Below are 19,597 nucleotides of genomic sequence, written 5' to 3' on the forward strand. Positions count from 1 at the left end.
GGCTATTTTGTGATAAGTCCATCTAAACATGTAGTTTGACGACGGGAAATGCATCAACACGTGGACAGAGCGAGCTTAACCTCATCGGGCAGTTTCACGAAGCCTTTTCTCGAAGTGTGAACCCATCTGGCTGATTCTTGGCGTGGTGAATTTTTCTGACCACCTTTGACAACCACCAGCTATGATTTAAGATGGCATGATTTGCGTAGTAGATGTTGTTCTCTGACTGGTATCCAAAAACTTCACTACAGATGAGAATAATTCATATTGAGTGAACACTGTCTGTAGCTGAGAGACAGATGGAGTGTGTTTGGCTTGGTCGTAAATGGATTTCACAGTGCGGGAGAGTGATGAAATAAAAGGCTTCTGTGTGCTCTTTTAAGACAGGCCCATTACCTGCAAATGCACTTGGTCTGTCAGGCCCTTTGGGGGTTCGGTAACAGAGAAATGTGGTCGCAACTGAGTGGTTGTGAATCCCGCCCTGACAGCTCCACAAAGGCCGCCATTCGTCATGGCAGACAGGAAATCAAAGTGCTTGGCTGTGTGTACCGCACAGAACAGATAGATGGATGAGCTGTCACCAAAGATCGCCTGCCAGTTTATATTTAACAATACATTTGGAAATGTCAGAGTTCCTCTGTGGACTCATCTTGCCACCGCCGACACCTTCGCTTCCACCGTTGAGCTCGGGTATCAGTGGGTGGAAGAGATGATTCTACTATAATGCAGCAGAAGTTCCAGCACATCCTGTAGACTCTAATAGTCTTGTTTCTTTAAGTTTCCTGCAACAGATCCTCATCAGTGCTAGCTGCGAACACTATCTATCTATCTATCTATCTATCTATCTACCCATTCATCTATCTATCTATCTATCTATCTGCTCTATCTATTTATCGCTTCTATCTATCGTTTCTTATCGTTTTATTGTATTTGTATGTATAATATATACTTTTTACATTTCTCATTTCATTCTATTTTTCTTTTAATCTCAAGTAGTTAATTATTTTTGTTTTATTTGTATTTTATTTTATTCTTAGAAACAGATTCTCATCGCTAAATTAATTAAATTGTTATTTGCTTATTCTTATTTCCTATAACATACCTTTTATAAAAATGTTTCTAATGTGATCTGGCTGTAAATTCACAATTCTGTTGTTCTATCATTCTATCAGTCTGTTTGTTCTATTATTAGCATTTTTATCTATCGCTCTGTCATTTTATCATTTTGATTTTTTTAGTATTTTTATTGTTATAAAAAAATATATGTATAGTAGTGTATATATATATATATATATATATATATATATACACACACACACATATATATAATAATGTATGAATGCATTTTATTGTAAAAATGCCATTTTTATTGTATTTGTATTTTTCTTGTATTTATTTTAATCGTGTGGCTATTTCATTTTAATAATTTTTTTTGTTTTGTTTGTTTTTCTAAACATTTTAAAGCTTCTATCCAGAGTCAGTGTCTCAATAGTATTTTGTTTCCATGATTGCAGTGATACTTTTCTTTAAGCTTCAATGCATTTTTATTCCTCTTCACATTTCCTATCTGCTCGCATTCCTCCTTCAAGTGCAGGAATTGAGTTCCCAATTGAACAGACATTCTAATTGGTCATATCTGAATGGGTGCAGAACCCCTTTAGAAGAAACATCTGAGACAAAAGCTGATGCTTTGATACCTCGATATCAGATAACAGAGAACTCCATTAATTCTCCCTTCGAGCTGTGAACAGAGCAACCTCTGAGCAATAAATTTGTCCTCTGGGATTACTTGGGCTGAAGCGCAGTGTATGAATCGCTGGTTATTTTTGCACTCTCCTAAATGCCATTGTCATAATGTTGTGTAGGTGGGCAGGACAGATATGTCATTTCCAGCAGCACACTTTGCAAAATGCAATTTCTTCCTCAACAAAGGCCACTAGCCCCAGCATGCCAGATGTTAATGATGGCCGTGTCATAAATTTAGTGCCGAGAAACCACTTGTGCCTCTGTAGGTAATGAAGCCGTGGAAGTGAACGGATGTTTATGCAAAACTCAAAAGCTTTTCAAGGTAAAACTCAATTGTGGAGCATTGTGCCACCCATTTTTTTACCATTTTTCGCTGTTAGGTGAATATAAATTTAATTCATGTCAAATGCCACCCCGCTCTAGTTCGTTGTGTTCCTTTTCTCTTTCTGTCTCTCAGCTGAGAGGAATTCTTGAGCGTCTAATATATGAAGATGAATGATATGATGTTCTGCAGTATTTTAGCTTCACTGCTTCCTCTCTTTCTCTCTTGAGAATTGCTGTCTGCCTTTACCGTTGTCAGATGTTGTATGAAGTCTGCGACCTTTGTTCCCTGGCTTGTTGCTAACTTGTGTCAATTTTTGTTATAGCCGTCCTCATTCCACTTGAGGTTGATGCTAAATGACAGAGATGTTTAAACAGGTTCTTAGAGGGTTAGGTGGGTTAATTAGCTCTTCAGTACACAATGCATGAGGTTATGGTTGTTTCTATTGCTGAACATAACTGTTAACAGCAAAGACCAACTCTAAAGAGGGGCAGTTTTTCATCTGCAGCTCAAGCTTTCCACTCGTACGGTTACAAAGGATTAGCTTGACTGTCTGTGGACTGAAGATGTATTCGAGTAAATCTCACGATACCTGTCAAGAACATCGTATTTCAACACAAAAGAAAGAGAATAGTACATTTTACTTAAAGGGATGCTCACGTTTACTCTCTTTTTATGTGCGTGTGGAGCATCAAAGGAGATGTTTAACACTGTGTGAACCACTGTCTTCCGTGTGATAAAAGTGGACTGGGATCAGGGTCTGAAAAGGATGGGAAAAAAGCACCATAAAACATCATGAAAGTGGTCCAGATGACTGCTGATACAATGTGCTGTAAAATACAGTGGCTTTTTTTTTGTGATGAATGGATTGAAGTTTAAGTTATTTTCTGAAAATCTTCGATTTCACTGTATAGAAAAAGCAGCTTTACTTTCTGCTATAAAATATCTCCTTTAGTTTTCCATGAGTGGAAATACATTAATACATGTTTTTGATTTGACTTGATCATTTAATATTATTTAGTCTTATCATGATATAATAATATAGCACATTTTATTTTCTCATTGCTAATTTTTTTTTCTTTTTACTTCCTATTATTCATTATTTAATTCACATTAACAGTAAAATAAAATTTAAAAAATTAAATAAAAAAATGCATTATTTAAATGGCAATGGTTTTATACTTTATTGTAGTATTTGTTGTACTGCCTCGATACCATTGTTTTAATATACAATATTGTATTACATAATTTTTCTTTGTACTGTAACACAGTGACAGCACAAAAAAATTAACCAAACACTCAAAAGTAAAATGTTCTATCAAGAATAAAATTGCAAAATAGTAATAATAATTGTTGTTTAACATCACAGTAATGAAAATTAGTAATAAAATGTGCTTTATTATCATAAAAATTTTGCAATGCTAGAAATCTCTTTGGTCTTCTGTTGAATGCAAATTCCTTTATACTCTTCTTCTCTTGAATTTAGCATAAAATATAACATGTTTTAAACTGGTTGTATGAGATTGATCCTTTACTCCCATCATGTGTTAAAGTTTTAGCACTCCTGCTGATTCGAGTGATTGAAACCCAGTGAGAGTCTGCTGTGCTTTGTCTAACTCTTATCTGTTTTTTGCAAACTCCAGAAAGAAACAGGTGTCATCTTCCTGTCAGCTATCCTGTGGTGCAGTGTTTGGAGAGGAGGTGGTGTTTTTGAACTGCACTAGCTTTAAACCTTGTGTTCCTCACAGTTGTACCTACAACTTTCGGCAGAAAATGACACCGCAGACCTAAATCTAGTTCCATGAGGCGAGAAGTAGAGTCTGTAGAAGAGCAGAGCTGAGTTTGGTGACCCGGTCTCTGCTTCAGCAGGGTGTCTCCGTGCTGCTCTGTGCCCAGGTGCATGTAGATCCTTATCGTTTGATACGGTCTGTCGTGTCTGGACTAAACAGGCAGAAAAACCTCCTGTCATATCAATTAACTTAACAACCGGTGATGGAATGGCTGTCAAGCTTTTGGCACATCAAACCCTCTGACTCTATCTCTTTCTCTCTCTCTCTCTTTTCCATCCTGTTTTCCGGGCTTATCTCCATCCTTCCCATTCATCCTCTGGCTGTTAAACATGGACAGAACGCTGGTATTTCATGCCATTGATGTGCCTGGCCAGCAGCACACAACTGTTTCTCTATATGTGTGTGTGTGTGTGTGCGTGTAATCGCAATATTTGTTTTTAGCGTTTCTTTAATCACATGCACTCTTATGTCCCAGGGTTAATTTTTATTAAAACAAATTAAAGTTTTTTTTTTTTTTTTTTTTTTTTCTGTTTGTTAAATGAAGGTCACATATTTTGGAAAGTGTGTAACAGGCCTTCACGGGTTTTATTTTCTGACCAAGAAATTCAATCTAATAAAAAAATAAAAATCTAAATGATGACATTTTTAAAATGATGATAATTTAAACCTAATCTAAAACCTATTGAGCCAAGTAAACAATTAATTTTTTTTTTTTATATTTGTTCACACTGTTTTGGAAAGTGTTTAACTTCATTCATTCATTCCTTCCTTTCTTGGAAGGTTTTTATATATTATTGTTTGACCCAGACAAATTAGCATTTTTCATTTTGTTATATTTAACTTTTATTTTTACTCTCATTTGTCCCAGACCAGTATTTGTTAATCTTAATCTTAATATAGCATATATAAATATAAATGATTACAGTTTTAAGAGTCAAATAATTATAAAGTGTATTTTATTTATTTATGTACTTTATTTTATTTTTTTTTGCACTGTGACATGTATTATAAGTGATCACATTTTGCACATATTTCTTATTATTTCCTTATACTAATCTCATATTTTGATTAAAGTTTTAACACAAATAATGATTGACATCCATTGCAGCCCTTCATTTCAAGTCAATGTGCTTGGTTGCCAAGGCGAACAACGGCACCAGTGAAGAGCATTAATAAATGCAATATTATATATATATATATATATATATATATATATATATATATATATATATATATATATATATATATATATAACACTTTATTTACAGTTAAGCTCTAAATTTCTCAAGTTATGCAACAAAATGTTCAGTATGCTGTTAGCAGACAAATCAAATTATCCCATGCAAGTGTGTAAAGTGTGAATTTATTTTCCAACAGAAACAAAAGTGCTGTAGTTGAAGAAACATCTCAGAATGAAATGAAACAGAATAAAAGAGGGGCAACCAAAGAAGCATCAGAGGACTGAAGGAGGGGTTAATTCTCTTATCTAAATTCTGAGCTGTGGAGGATTAATGTGGGCACTTATGGAAAGAGGTTGTGGCTCTATTTTGGAGAAGGCTGATCAGAGCGAGAGAGGGAGCAGAGACAGAGAGAGGTGACCTTCAGCGCTTCTTCATAGTCTTTACAATAATGATGTCTGCTGGGATTTTCATCTCCACTCAACAAGATGCCCCCATCGCCGTCAAGGTTAAAACAATTTCAATAGACTTTGCATCTGACACGTGTGGCCTGAAATTGCGTGTAAGTTTTGCTCTTGGTGTGTAATGTTTCGTATTGTGTTGTTGCGAGAGGAAACTTGCATGTGCCAAGTGAGATTTTGAAGTGAGAATGGAATGAACATTAAGTTCATTAATGCAGACGCTAATTAGTAGCCCTACAAAAATACATGTATTTGCCATGTTTTTTTTTAAATCAAGCTTCTTCACTGTTTAAACTGGACTGACTGTCTGTCAGCTGTATATCGTATTCAATTCCTCTGGCTTCTTTCTGAAAGGCATGTGTCTTCTCGGGTTTGCTGACTTTAACCTGTTGTTTTGAAATAGTAATTGTCCAGGCCGATGGACTGTGAAAGCCTTTGGTAGTCCTGTTGGGAGTCGGAGCTTTGCGTTCGCACGTCCGTCTTAATCAGCTCAGCCTGTGCCGACTGTTGACCAAGCAGTAGCGGTCATCAGCTCCACACTGCTGTCTTTGCATTTCAATGGGTCAAGTGCTAATGCAACGCGAGAGTGGAGTGCTGTTTTTTGCGAGTATAAAATATGATGAATAGCAATAAGCCATTCAGCCCTGCAATCAGTAGCAGCTTAAAGCTGGAATCAAGGCTGACGCGTTGACAGACAGAGAATGCTGTGCGTGAATAGACTCTTTTGGACTGTCTTCCATCAAGCATTGATTAAAGTTGCAGTGTCGCTGCATTTTGGAGACAATAGTTAGGCTTTTGCTTTTTAGGGTATTTTTTGAGAGTGAGATCTGATTGGCTCTCCGTCCGGTCTGATCGGAGTGAATTATTGCGCCCTTGAGATGAGCTTCCTGTGAAAGAGAATTTTAAAGCACGAGTCGGTGGTGATTCATCACTGTTCCCGAGTTCTATTACACATATAAAAATCCCCTTTCATCACATCTCTGTTGGCCCTTCAATGGTATCACACAAGATTAATTAATATTGTAAATCTGCTTTTATTGCCATTTTAAACAGGCGGATTCATAGAGTTGTACCCGGCCACTTTTCTTTTTTTGATCAAACACAAAGAAAGAGCGAAGACAGGAAGTGGAGGAACAAGGAATACTTGTCTCACTGACTTGAATTATGATTATGATTATGTATGAGTCAGCTAATGTCTAGCCAGACTTTTTGCACTTTCGTCTTTTTCTACAAAGCTTGCTGGTCATTTTGGTCACTTGAATAGAAGTTGCGAGCTTTGCCAGCATACTAAAAGTGTCAAAAATACTCAGCCAAGCATTTATGCCTGTCAGAGAAACCATTGAGGGAAGTGGTCTCAAGGACATAAAGAAAGAGATTTTGCTTTGTAAAAGGCTTGAACAACAATGAACACCTTTACAGAAGCAAAAAGCTACCATTTAACTGGCGCCCTAAATGGTCTCATGTATCCATCTTTATTTAAAGATATGACGAGGGACTAAAAGGAGACAACTAGTTAAAACTCACCATGATGCTCGATTCTTGCCTGTTTCGGTTCATTTCAGATCAACAGTATCGACATCAAATTCAAAATCTGATTTTATTCAGAGCTGCTGGATTGTATGTCTATTTTGAAAGAACCCCTCAAAAATGTTCCCAATCCATATGACTTTCTGTCAACCTGTACAGGTTGTTCTTTTCCATTCAATTACAACGAATGGTGACTGGGGCTTTCAAGCCTCAAAAAGACCAAAAAGCACTATAAGTGTAGTCCAACAGTGGCCTTCTGATATATGATAGCTTTGTGTAATGCACAGTCAAAATTTCTTCCATCGTATCATATCGAGAGTGACAACCCCAGTTCTCATTCACTTTCATTGCGCTATTACATGATCTTTATAGTACAGGAAATGGGAAATTATATGTTGTTATTCAGAGCTGTTAGACTAGATATCTTTTTAAAAGAGCACCCAAAAAATAGAAATTTTGTCTTCAATCCAGATGACTTTGTGTCTTATGAACTGATTGTGCAGGTTGTTCTTTTCCATTCAATTACAATGAATAGTGACTGGGGCTTTTAAAACCCAAAAGGACCAAAAGCACAGCAAAGGTGATCTAAACACAGTCGTTGACTCAAATCTACCACCTTTATGGTGTACAGCTCAAATTATGTACATTTGTGATTGTAATTTGGAGCCTGAAAGTTTTAATTCACTTTGTTTATGAATGAGAAAATGTATGCCAGTATGCTGGTGTTTAGAGCTTGATATCTATTTAAAAGTAAAATGTTGTTTACAATCCATATGACTTCTGTGTACTTTCTGACTTGTTTGACCTAATGTTCCTTTCCATGCTATTACAGTGAATGATGACTGGGGCTTTTAAACTTAAAAAAAACTACTAAAAGCGCTATAAAAGTGGCCTTCAGGTGTATGATAATTCTGAGTAACTCACCGAAGCTGTTTTTCAGTGTTAAACTTCAGTGAGGCTGAATCAGTAAGTCTTCAGTTCATGTTTTAAAAAAATCAAAGACTCGTTCATAAAATATTCCTCCTGAATAGCTACTGTAAAGTATAGTAGAACCACTTTATAGTGCCATTTCGGAGCTTGACAGCCACAGTTCACTTTAACTGTATTGATTTACAAATTCCAAAAATAGAAAGTTACGAAATGACGCGAGACTGAGTAAACACATCAGTGTTCATTTTTGGGTGAACCGTTCCTTTAAATGTTCTATTTCATCGAAAGCCATCCACGTTTATTTCCCTCCGTGATTGCTTTGGCAATGACTCACAGACTGGTACATAACAATGCACTCAAAGATAGGCTCATTTTAAAAGATATTAAACCTGTTCAAGTTTTTATAACAAGATTTTACTACCGATATCTTTATTTTTTCTGAAATGTATGTATGTGTGTGTGTCCTCCACAGGTCAGTTGGCAGTAGGCACGTGTGAGATAGTGATGTTGAATAGAGACAGCAGTCAACCCAAGCGCACTATCGCCAGGCAGACAGCCCGCTGTGCCTGCCGGAGAGGACAGATCGCTGGCACCACACGGGCCCGGCCAGCATGCGTGGACGGTGAGATGCATCCCACACACACACACACACACACACACACGTTCTCACATTGTGTGGATGTGCACACACATACATCCGTTCACAGCGTGCAACAAGCCACGTCATGTCATTCAGCTTCACTGTTGAATTTGCATTGAATTGTTTTTTTCGTCTCGTGTCGAAGTCTTGTATCACGCAATGTAACACAATAGTCAGACTTGCTACATGTAAAGAAATGTTCCTCTCTGCAGTGTGTGCCGTGTCAAAGTCGAGGACGGATGAGGATCGGTGAAAAGGGAAAGAAAAAAAGAATGTAATCTTTGGATTGTGTCTGTCACTGCGGTTTAGGAGGAATATTTGAGCCTGTCTGTTCTGCCGAGCGCCGGATGTGGCGGAGTATCTCATGGGCTTTCAGCCTTTCTTAGGTTGTAAACCTGAATATGATGGTATTCGTTGTTTCTGTAGCAAATAAACCCGACTCTCCTGACAGCTGGGGTCGTGTAGTTCGTTTTTTTCCCAGCTCTATGGTGTTTTTTGGTAAATGCTATACAGCTTGAGCCCTTCAACGACACATTAGTAGCACTTTGTAACGGCAAGACCAGAGTAATTAACCAAGAGAGTACCATAATTACAGCTGTGGGAAATTGATTTTTATTGGCTTTCTCTGCTGCCTTCATGCTCCATTAGTAGTGGATCCATTAAAGAAGGACCTGTTGCGTGAACAAGCACACATGCTGTAAAATTACAGGCTACCTCATGACTGCTGTACAGAGACGATTAAAGTTTCAAAGAATCTACAAATTACAAGATCCATCCATCCATCAGCATTTAGTCTATATGCCCAAGGCTTGAACTGAGGGGGGTGTGCGGAGGGATGGCATCCCCCCGGTCGAAAAAATAACAAAAAGCATCCCCTCTGTAAAACCACCATCCCCTTTGGATTATTAATGTTACGTAAAACTCGTCATGCACATGAAATTGTAAAATTGTAAATATGTTACAAATATGTTGTAGGACTGGCCATTGAGAAGTTTAATAAGCGCATCCAAACTCTTTGCTGTTTTTTTTTCCTAAAATTGATCTGAAGTTCATGCAAGTATGATTTTATCTTGATTAGATTTTAAATACATAACCCTGACATATTATGCTGTGTGACGGTGAGGCACTGAGAGACGGTAGGAGAGCTGACTTTATCCAACTTTGACTTATAAAATCTTGAGTCCAAAAGCATGCAGTGAGAATGCCCTTATAATTCCAGCAATGAAACAAAAAAAAAAATCATGTATTCATTTTTTGTTTTATATTCATTGCACAAGCAATTAACTTTTCTGAATTTCAGCACATAATAGCACACAAATTTGCCATTCATTTTATACAATAGCGCCGTGCAACAAAGTGTTCTGCTTCTTGAGTGAAACAAGTGAAAAAATCAAGTGATCCAGTGACTCAACCATTCAGATGGACTCGCTCCCTGCGTCCCTGTGTGTATCCTACTATCCAACCTTTTCTAAATCCTCACATATGCGCTGCATTGTAGAGCTGAACAGAGGAATTTAGACATTTAAAATACCCCAAATTCCATGACTAAATTGATTTTTAGGTAAATTTATAAATATTTAAGGGTACAACTGCCATAAGCTCTGAGGTTAATCTTCAGATATGCTTTTGTACATTTCATACGTTCCATTGATGTATGGTTTGTTATGATGGGACAATATTTGGCCGTGATACAACTATTCAAAATCTGCAATATGAGGGTATAAAAATTCAAATATTAAGAAAATCACCTTTAAATTTGTATAAACGAAATTATTAGCATTAAATATTACTAATTTAAAAAAGTTTTATATATTTATGGTAGGAAATTTACAAAATATCTATGGAACATGATCTTTACTTCATACTCTAATGATTTTTGGCATTAAAAAAAAGATTATTTTGACCCATACAATAAATTGTTGACAAAAATAGCTACATATGACTTCTTTTGTGCCCCAGAATCACATGCTTCTGATAAAGTTTTTTAATTAAATTAAATTTAAATTTGTTTTTTGAATTGGTAAGATATTTTTATGTTTTTAAAAGTCTCTTATACTCACCAATGCTGTATTTATTCATCACAAATACAGCAAAACAATTACATTGTGGAATATTTTAACAGGTTTTCTATTTCAATATACTGTCCCAAGATCTTTCAAAAACCATACTAATCATGCTAAAATGCTGATTTGCTGCTCAAGAACATGTTTTTATTATCGATTTTAAAAACATTTAGCTGATGAATAGACAATTCAAAATATTCATTTGTTATTTATTTATCGTTCATGTTTTAGTGGTGGTGCTTTGATTAGAGACCTGACCACTTTTTGTTTTTAACGTTCTACACTTCAAGCTAAAATTACCCAAATTTTAAAAATGCTTCAGGGTTCCCAGTTAAGATTAGTCGCCCGATTAGTCAACATGTCTTTCAGGCAGCCCACCAATATTTATAGTTTTGCACATCGCTAAATCGTTGCCGAATAGCTTTTTTTAAACCATGAAAAAGAATGGAAATGTATTTCCTGAACTGTGCGCTCTCTGTCGAGCTCTATTCGGTCAGATGGCAGTCTGCAGGTGAGGCTGTGTCTGGCAGATGAGTCCAGGGGGCAGATGGTCAAGGGTCCTGGGGGAAAGAGGGAGGGTATGCGTGGGTCGGATCCCTGCAGACGTCTGAATCGGTGTTAGGTGTGCTGGACGGAGCCGGCTCAGGTGTTGCATGCGCACGGAGAGACGAATTGAGTCGTGATGCAGAACAGAGGTACCAAGGGAAACGGTGTGTGTGTGTGTGTGTGTGTGATTCATTTTACTTGAAGCTGGACTCATTCTCTCTTTACAAACGCACTGGTCAGTGGGTGGTATCTTTTTCACATGCAGGAGGAACAGGAAATTATCCGGTTTTGTGGGCCGCCGCATGCGTGTTTATATTGATTCTCGTTCCGCTGCTTTTGTGTGTATTTCTGGGGGGATTTTGCATATGCCTGCCCCATATACAGTGACCCTGAAAGAGAAAGTATTCTTGTTCTATCTATTTGCAAGCAGTTAATGATCAGTGAGTTTGGAGCGGAGGCACACGGCTCCCAGGAGGCCATGTGTTCACTGGCTGCCTCTAAAGCGGAGAGCGCGGCTCAGGAGCCTCATCAGGCTTCACATGAAACAAATAGGGTACGAAAATATCTGCTAAACTCTGTATGCGCTGTAATCTGCCGGTCTCTGCTCCCTGTGTGGCCTAGTTAGAACACTTCAACGTACCCAATGAGACGTGTGTGTATTTGCATCTCACATGCATTAATGATAATTAAGGCTATATTCTTATTTTACATTAAAGGCTTGTTTTTAGATCAGACCTTTAAAGTCAGCAGCAGATCAGCACCTTTTTTTGTTTTGTTTATACGAGGTATTTTAGGATGAGATGAAAAGGGAAGTAACCGGAAATTACTGAGGAAAACCAGCTCTCGAAATATTCTGGTCGATATATGTATGTGTGTGTATTAATTCAAAGTCACTTTTAGTGCTAGTCTATTGGATTTTTCGAAAAACCTAAACTGAAATGTACACGTTTATTTACCAAAAAACTGAAACTAGAAATTGAGTTGATTTAGTACTCAATTATTTATTAAGTGGTGCTAAATTAATTAATTAGTGGTGGTGCTTTAATTAGGGACCTGACCACTTTTTGTTTTTGAACGTTCTACACTTCAAGCTAAACCTATCAAAATTTTAAAAATGCTTTAGGGTTTCCAGTTAAGATTAGTCACCTGGTTAGTTAACATGTCCCTCATGCTTTTGCAATTAAATATGCTTCACTAAGAAATAATAAATAGTCAGTAATACTACTAAAGTCAGGACTAGTACTAGAATAAGCACTAGTGTAGATAGCACTAGTGTGAGTAGTAGTTTAAATTCAGAGCTTGCAAATCCAATACTAGTATGAGTGGCAGTTCAAGTCAAGTTATTATAGTACCTAGTAGCTAGTTTGGATACTAGTCCCAATCAGTACTGGTATGAGTATCAGAAGTATTAATACTAAAGTATAAAGTATGAATATTAAAAGTTATGTACTGGGGATAGTAGGTGAATGAATAAGTTCTAGTTCAAAGTCAGAATCAGTAATGGGAGGAATAAGCATAGGTTAACTTCAAATTATGTAGATATAGATCTAGATCATGCTAGATCTTAGCATGAGTACTAGTTTTCATTCAGAACTTGCACTTGCATTTGTAGTTCCAGTATTAATATGTGTATTAGTTAGTACTAGTATGAGTGGTAAAAGTCAGAAAGACTATATTTTAAATACACTATCACCCAGTTTCACCTACAAGGCTTAAACCTAGTCCTAGACTACAATGTAAATTTGAGTTGTTTCAACTGAAAGAAATTTGCACAGACTGAAATTGAAACATGCCATTGCCTTTGTTTTGTCTTAAGATGCACAAAAGTAATGCTTTTATCTAAGGCATGTTTATAAAAAATTACTTAAATGTCCTAATTAAACTCTGGCCTAATCATGGCTAAGGCTAAACCCTGTCTAGGAATCCGGAGCCTATTATTTGTAGTATGCGTAGATTAAAGTCTGAATATTATAGTAATGTTATACTTTATTTGCGATGAAAAGTCAGTACTAGTCCTAGTGTAATTGGTTCATTGAGGTATGCGTTCTAACTCAGTTCCTTATCGGTATACAGTACTAGTATGAAACTGGTTTAAAAGTTCACTTGAAGTCACTACTAATAATAGTATGAGTAGTATAGTTCAAAGTTTCACCTTGTTACACGGATCCGGTACAATAGCAGTAAGGTGTTTTTCATTTGACATGTTTCACATGTTGGGCCAAGATTTCATGCCTAGTGCTCAGGTGCTCTGCGTGCTCTCAGCAGATATTTCTCACAGATGTTAAAACTACTCCACACACCTCAGTACTTCTTTCAACTAGATTCCAACTGGAGTGTGTAATCACAACCGTTGCCTCAATATAGCATTCCTCAGCATGAAGCATTGCAGCTCAGACACCCTGACCGACTGCGCGCTAAATACCTTGCTGAAGCATTCCAGCTTCATTTAAGCTCATTGATTTTCTTTAGCGCTCTTTGTTTTCTTTCTTCGTGGCCCAGTTGTATTTGTGCTTTTGAATACTGTCCCTCAGAGGGAGGCTTGTTTATGTGATGTGGGATGGATTTGATTGTTTTAGGCCCCCTGGGGACGAGAGGACTTGGATGAGATCTGTAGAGCTGGCTCGGCCGTCCACAGCTTTTCCTCCGCGTCGGTTTAAAGGCATAATCCTTCATTTCAGCCGCGGCACTTTACTTTGATAAATTTAGGGATGGAGCTTTGATAACGTTATCACACGCAATATTCATAAGGACTGCCATGAAAGACCTGCTGTGTTTCAGATCAAGAAAATGGTTGTAAACATATCTTAAGCGTCTGGTGACAGGAAATTTCGAAAAGGAAGCCGAGCCTTTGTGCGCAGAAAATTGCATGGACTGAGTAATCAAGGAACTGAGGCCTCACAGGCATGCTATATTAATGAAATTGAGGATTTTGTAGAATTTAAGGATAATCTAAATCCTGGAAATGTATTCTGTGCACATCCATGTTCAGTTACGTTTCGTTTAAAAGGAGTAGTTCATGCAAAAATGAACATTTGCTGGAAATTTACGCACCCTCAGGCCATCCAAGATGTAGTTGAGTTGATATTGCTTTCTGCAGTGAATCTTGCCCGAATCAAGAGAGAAATATGCACAGATTTAAAAGCAAAAACAGTTCAGAACTATTCTAACAAATATGTTGGTGGATTCTAATGAGACAGAGCAACAGGAGGACGTTTTTATGGATTATAGACTCGTATCTTAACCAGAAGCGACTGTTTAACGTTAAGAACATCTTAATGCTGGATTTGTTTCTTACAAACATGCACATTTTCTCTTCACAAGCTGTTAATTGATGGACTGGAGTGTTGTGGATTACTGTTCGTGACGTTTTAATCAGCTGTTTGGACTCTCATTTTGACGGCACCCATTCACTGCAGAGAATCCATTGGTGAGCAACTCATGCAATGTTAAACTTTTCCAAATCTGTTCTGATAAAGAAACAAACTTATCTACATCTGGGATGGCCTGAGGGTGACTACATTTTAAGCTATTTTTTTATTTATTTTTTGCAATTAACTATTACTTTAAATATTAACTTGCTTTAAGTAGTTGAGGTTCTCATGACATTCCTTTGAAGAAATAAAAATAGAAGCAAAATTGGAAATGTTTGAGTTCATATTGACCTTGGTATTCTGTCAAGGAGCTTGAAATCCTCTCTGAATCCCTAGATATTTGTGAGATAATGAGGGAATTTTTTTTCAGTAGAAACATTTGAGAAGCACAAATCTGGTCTCCATTTGATCTCATTGTTGTCTCGGAGAAACAGTTGAGTTATTCAAGGGATTTCATTTGTTATTTTTCTTTCCTGGTGTGCAGACGAGAAGCAACCATCCTCTGAATGTCTGATGCTCCACATCCTCTTTGACCTGTTTTGTTCTCATCACCCTCTGAATGCTGGTTGATCTGCATCTGAAGCACAGGAACAGCAGGGGTTTATGGAATTTTACATGGATCTTCTGAGCAAACAAGAGAACTGAAAGCGAGAGCCTCAGTGCATACACATGTCTGATGTAGCTCTCTTTGAGTTGTTTGATGGTTTCGGTTCTACGACGTGAAGATAATGAAGTGTGCAGTGAATCAAGGCCTGCAGGCTGCTTACTGAAACATGCATGACTTTGCCATAATCTCAAATCCACTTTCATACACAAATCCATATTTTATGTGGAATATAAAGGTTGGGTGGTTTTTTGTGATGCCTGTTGAATCTCAAAGGTTTGTAGTAACAAATATTAAATAAAAATCCATTAAAAGAAAGAAAGGGTAATATGACAGATGTTATATACAAATGATCATTTTGCATGTAATCCTCTTATTTGTACCCTTTTTAAAAAGAATATATAAAAAGAACATATATATATATATATATATATATATACACATATATAATTTGTACCTTTTGAATAACCTGTTATGAATAGTTATGTAAGTTATCAAATTAATCAACACTGTTTTGTTTTTTAGTATTGAACACTGTGATATTGCCAAGAATACCTAAACAAACTATTTTATAAAAAATAAAATAAAATGCAATATTTAAAAGGAGCCTTTTTGAAGAAGCAGTTTTAAGCATTTAAGCATATTATGCCGGTTTAAATAGTAACGCAAATTTGCCCTAAAATATTACACATTTTCTAAAATCTCTCATACTTTGTGGCATTATCAAGGATATTTAAAGAAAACATATTTTTTACATGTTTTCTGAAAGAAAAAAAAAAAAGTAAATATTTGAGTCTTTAATGAACACCTAAGGCTTTAAATGGTTACGTAAATGTAGCCCTTGTGTATAATTATACATATTCTCCATCAATATTGAACTGAACTGAGTTTTATTTCATGTTTTTTGTAGCCCGGATAGTGAAAAGCAAGCAGTGGTGTGAGATGTCCCCGTGTTCAGAGGGTGAAATCTGCGGACTGCTCTTCAATCGCTCCGGATGGACCTGCACCAAAGGAGGCGGCCGCATTAAAACCGTCACGGTGAGACATGTCCTAAATATCTGTAACATTTCCTTTATTCACTTAGTTGACGCAATGTTGCATCACTCACACCACCTGTCTTTCATCTCACGTTCTAATGACTTAGATTAACCAACATTATTCTTTATATAATGCTTAACGGATCATTAGTTAATGACCATGCGTGTATATATACTGTAGAAACTTAATTAGAGATTTTAAATATTCATATATATTTCTATTTTAATGTATTGTGCATCAGCAGCTGATCTGTTTGGCAGTATGTAATGTTTGCTCATTATGCATTAATGAAAGTTATTATGCAAGGGTTAATGTAGAGTCAGTCTATCATTATTGCGAAAATAAACCCTGACGGGTGATCAGGACCGCAAAGGCGACATGTAGGGGTCTTAAATCACCCTGAACGTGTTTACTTTGTGATCATTACTATCTGACTGTAGGTATTTTATGTAAATGGACATTTGAGTTGTAATTATTATATTATGTGAGAAGAAAGACACCTCAGAGTGATGTGAGAGACATAAAACTAGCACAGCCAATTGGTTGCCCGAGACAAGAGTCAATTATAGTTTAATGGTTCTTATGGTAAAATATTTAATGGAAGAGTGCAGCGATTGACCAATCAGAATTAAGTATTCCACGGAGCAGTGTACTTAAAAGTAATAAATACTTTATGGCACTAGTTGTTTTCTACTAACTCCACTCATCGTTGTTTAGGTATTTTACTTTTAGTACAACAGAATATGACTTCTGTTTAGACTTAGTTAGAATATCAAATAAAATCGTTTGCTGTTTTGCAAATAAGATTCTGTCTTGGTCAAACAGTAGCTTTTATAACGCCTTGTTGTATTTTTTTATTTTTTTTTATCCCATTATTACTATTTTTAGAGCTGAAGACTTTGTGGTATATTTTTCATGAATTATCTAAAACAAAGTTTCCACACTGAAATTTTTTACTTTGTTACAGCACATTTTATTCCCTTTGAAATAAATGCTGTTCTTTTGAAAGCTCCATTTGTCACTGAATCCTGAAGACTCGTGGTTTTCAAAAAAAATATTAAACGGATCAACTGTTGATAAAAATTAGAAATGTTTCTTGAGCAGCAAATCAGCAAATTATTTCTGAAGGATCATGTGACACTGAAGGCCGGAGTAGTGATGCTGAAAATTCATCTTTGCATCACAGGAATGATTTACATTTTAATAAATGACGTTTTAAAATATATGCAGATAGAAAAACAATTGTAATAATATTTACCAACAGTAGTGTTTTACTGTATTTTTGATAAAATGATTTTCAGATAAATGCAACTTTGGTCTGCTAGAGCATTAAAAAGTCTAACCGATCCCAAACGCTTCGACCGTCATGTTTATTGAAATTAACCAATGCCTAAACAGTATTACCAAGTATTTCATAATAAGATCAGTTGAGCCATTCTTTGCAGTTTTGTTTTGTGCACCCGGCATAAATTAGACCTTGAATTTAGATCCAAATTGTAGTGCAGTGTCAGAAAAGTGTAGAGGATGAAAATTTCACCCTGACAGGCCGCTGCTTGTGTGAGCGGCTGTACAAGAGATTTTTGAGCTCTGATGCGATCCTTTGTTTGTAATGCGTTGCTGCATCACAGGCATAAGTGCTGAGCTCAGGGGGTGTTTGGGCCATGCTGACCCTGCAGGCTCCTGCCCCATAATGTCTTGAGTCATTCTGTTTTTTTGAGTTGCTTTGCACAAAATGACAAGGAGCAATTATGCTGAATTAGAGGGTGTTTTTGAAAGAAAAAAGTGATATAGAGGAAACAAGGCTGCATATTAAACGAGTGTGGCTCCGTTGGGGTTAGAGAGGTTATGCCATTCAGCCAGAGTAGCTGAAATCATTCATGTGTTACAGAGGGCTTGGGTGTTCATGGCTTTGTGCATATTTATGACTTAATTTGCAATGTTCGCATGCATGCCTTTGCTTTTTCGTGTTCATTTAAAGTCAATATAACTATACAATTGACCCTGTTCGCTTTTATTGTGCATGATTCATCAGTGCACATCATTTTTGCAAAATAAAATAATAATAAAATAACTAGATGGCTAGACAGCATTCTTTAGTGTATATTAGTGTATATATATAAAAAAATGTATGAATGAAAAATAAACTAAATACTAATCCTAAATACGTAAAAACATAATCCTCTCAAAAAAATGTTCTGTAGAAGGTTTTTGCTTTTTATCACATAAAATGGGTTGCAAATGCCATTTCGAGTTGACTTTTAAGGTTATCTTTATATGTTTTTCTCAGGTATCTTCATTCGGTCTTATCTGTTTCTCTGGGCAACTTCCAATTTGCATCTTGCACATTTGGAGGGCACTGTATAGAAAAGACACTCTTAGTGGGCCCTTCCATGTTAAAGAAGCATACATGCAAAGAGAGTCGTTTTGTTCTTTATAATCCCATGATCCTAAAGTAAGCAATTAGTTTTAAAGGAATAGTTCACAAAAATAAATACACACATATATATATATATATATATATATATATATATATATATATATATATATATATATATATAGCTGAAATATACTTACCATCAGGCCGTCCAAGATGTAGATGTCTCTTTATGAGAATACATTTGAAGAAATGTAGTATTATATTACTTGCTCACCAATGGATCCGCTGCAGTGAATGGGTGCCACCAGCATGAGAGTCTAAAAAGTGTTTGTAATAAATCTGACTATTTTAACAGCCAGAATACGAAGCCATAACAATGCTCTCACAGAAAAAAATCCATCCCATTTTTGTTGCCCTTTTGCATCAAAATCCACCAACATATTTGTTTAGAACTATTTTGGACCATGCATATTTCTCTACAGATTTAGATAAGATGTCTTTTTCACCAGCAATTTTATGGATAGAGGATGTATTATTCGACTCAAGGCCTATATGGGAGATACTCTTTCCTTTGCGTGTTCATATTTTATGTTTTTATCAAGCACTAAATGAAGAGGAAATATTTCACACAAAAGTTAGTTCTGCCAGAGCAATCTTAACATCTACAAGTATCCTTATTGCTGTATTTTATCAAGGTAACGTTTCATTCATAATGAGTGGCAGTGATGTATGCCATACGTTTTTTGGTTCGATATCCACTTACAAGACATACAGTACTTGAAGTGTTTTGCCCTTGAAAATGAGTCAGCTATAGTGATGCTCACTTTCCAATGGAATTTACCCCCCCTTTTCTTACCATCCTTCTTGCGTGTATGTCTGTCTGCTCACTAAGTGTGTGTGGTTGTGTAGGCATGTGTGCGTCTAATCTGTGTGTGTGTGTGTGTGTGTGTGTGTGTGTGTGTGTCTGTGCCCGCAGCCTTGTGTCTCTCAGCCTGGGGCAGCTG

The 19,597-nt window shown here is 36.5% G+C and overlaps 1 protein-coding gene across 1 annotated transcript in view; it reads left to right on the forward strand.

The window, feature by feature from the left end:
• Positions 1-2,022: 2,022 nt before the first annotated feature.
• Positions 2,023-19,597, forward strand: part of LOC122350082 (chemokine-like protein TAFA-5) — a 32,076-nt gene continuing 14,501 nt past the window's right edge. Inside the window, exons 1-3 of the mRNA XM_043246277.1 lie at positions 2,023-2,068; positions 8,427-8,576; positions 16,089-16,216. Of these exons, the coding sequence (XP_043102212.1) occupies positions 2,038-2,068; positions 8,427-8,576; positions 16,089-16,216 (309 nt within the window). The 5' untranslated portion in view covers positions 2,023-2,037. The remainder of the gene's footprint in view (positions 2,069-8,426; positions 8,577-16,088; positions 16,217-19,597) is intronic.

Source organism: Puntigrus tetrazona, chromosome 8, assembly GCF_018831695.1.
Source record: "Puntigrus tetrazona isolate hp1 chromosome 8, ASM1883169v1, whole genome shotgun sequence".
NCBI lineage: Eukaryota > Metazoa > Chordata > Actinopteri > Cypriniformes > Cyprinidae > Puntigrus > Puntigrus tetrazona.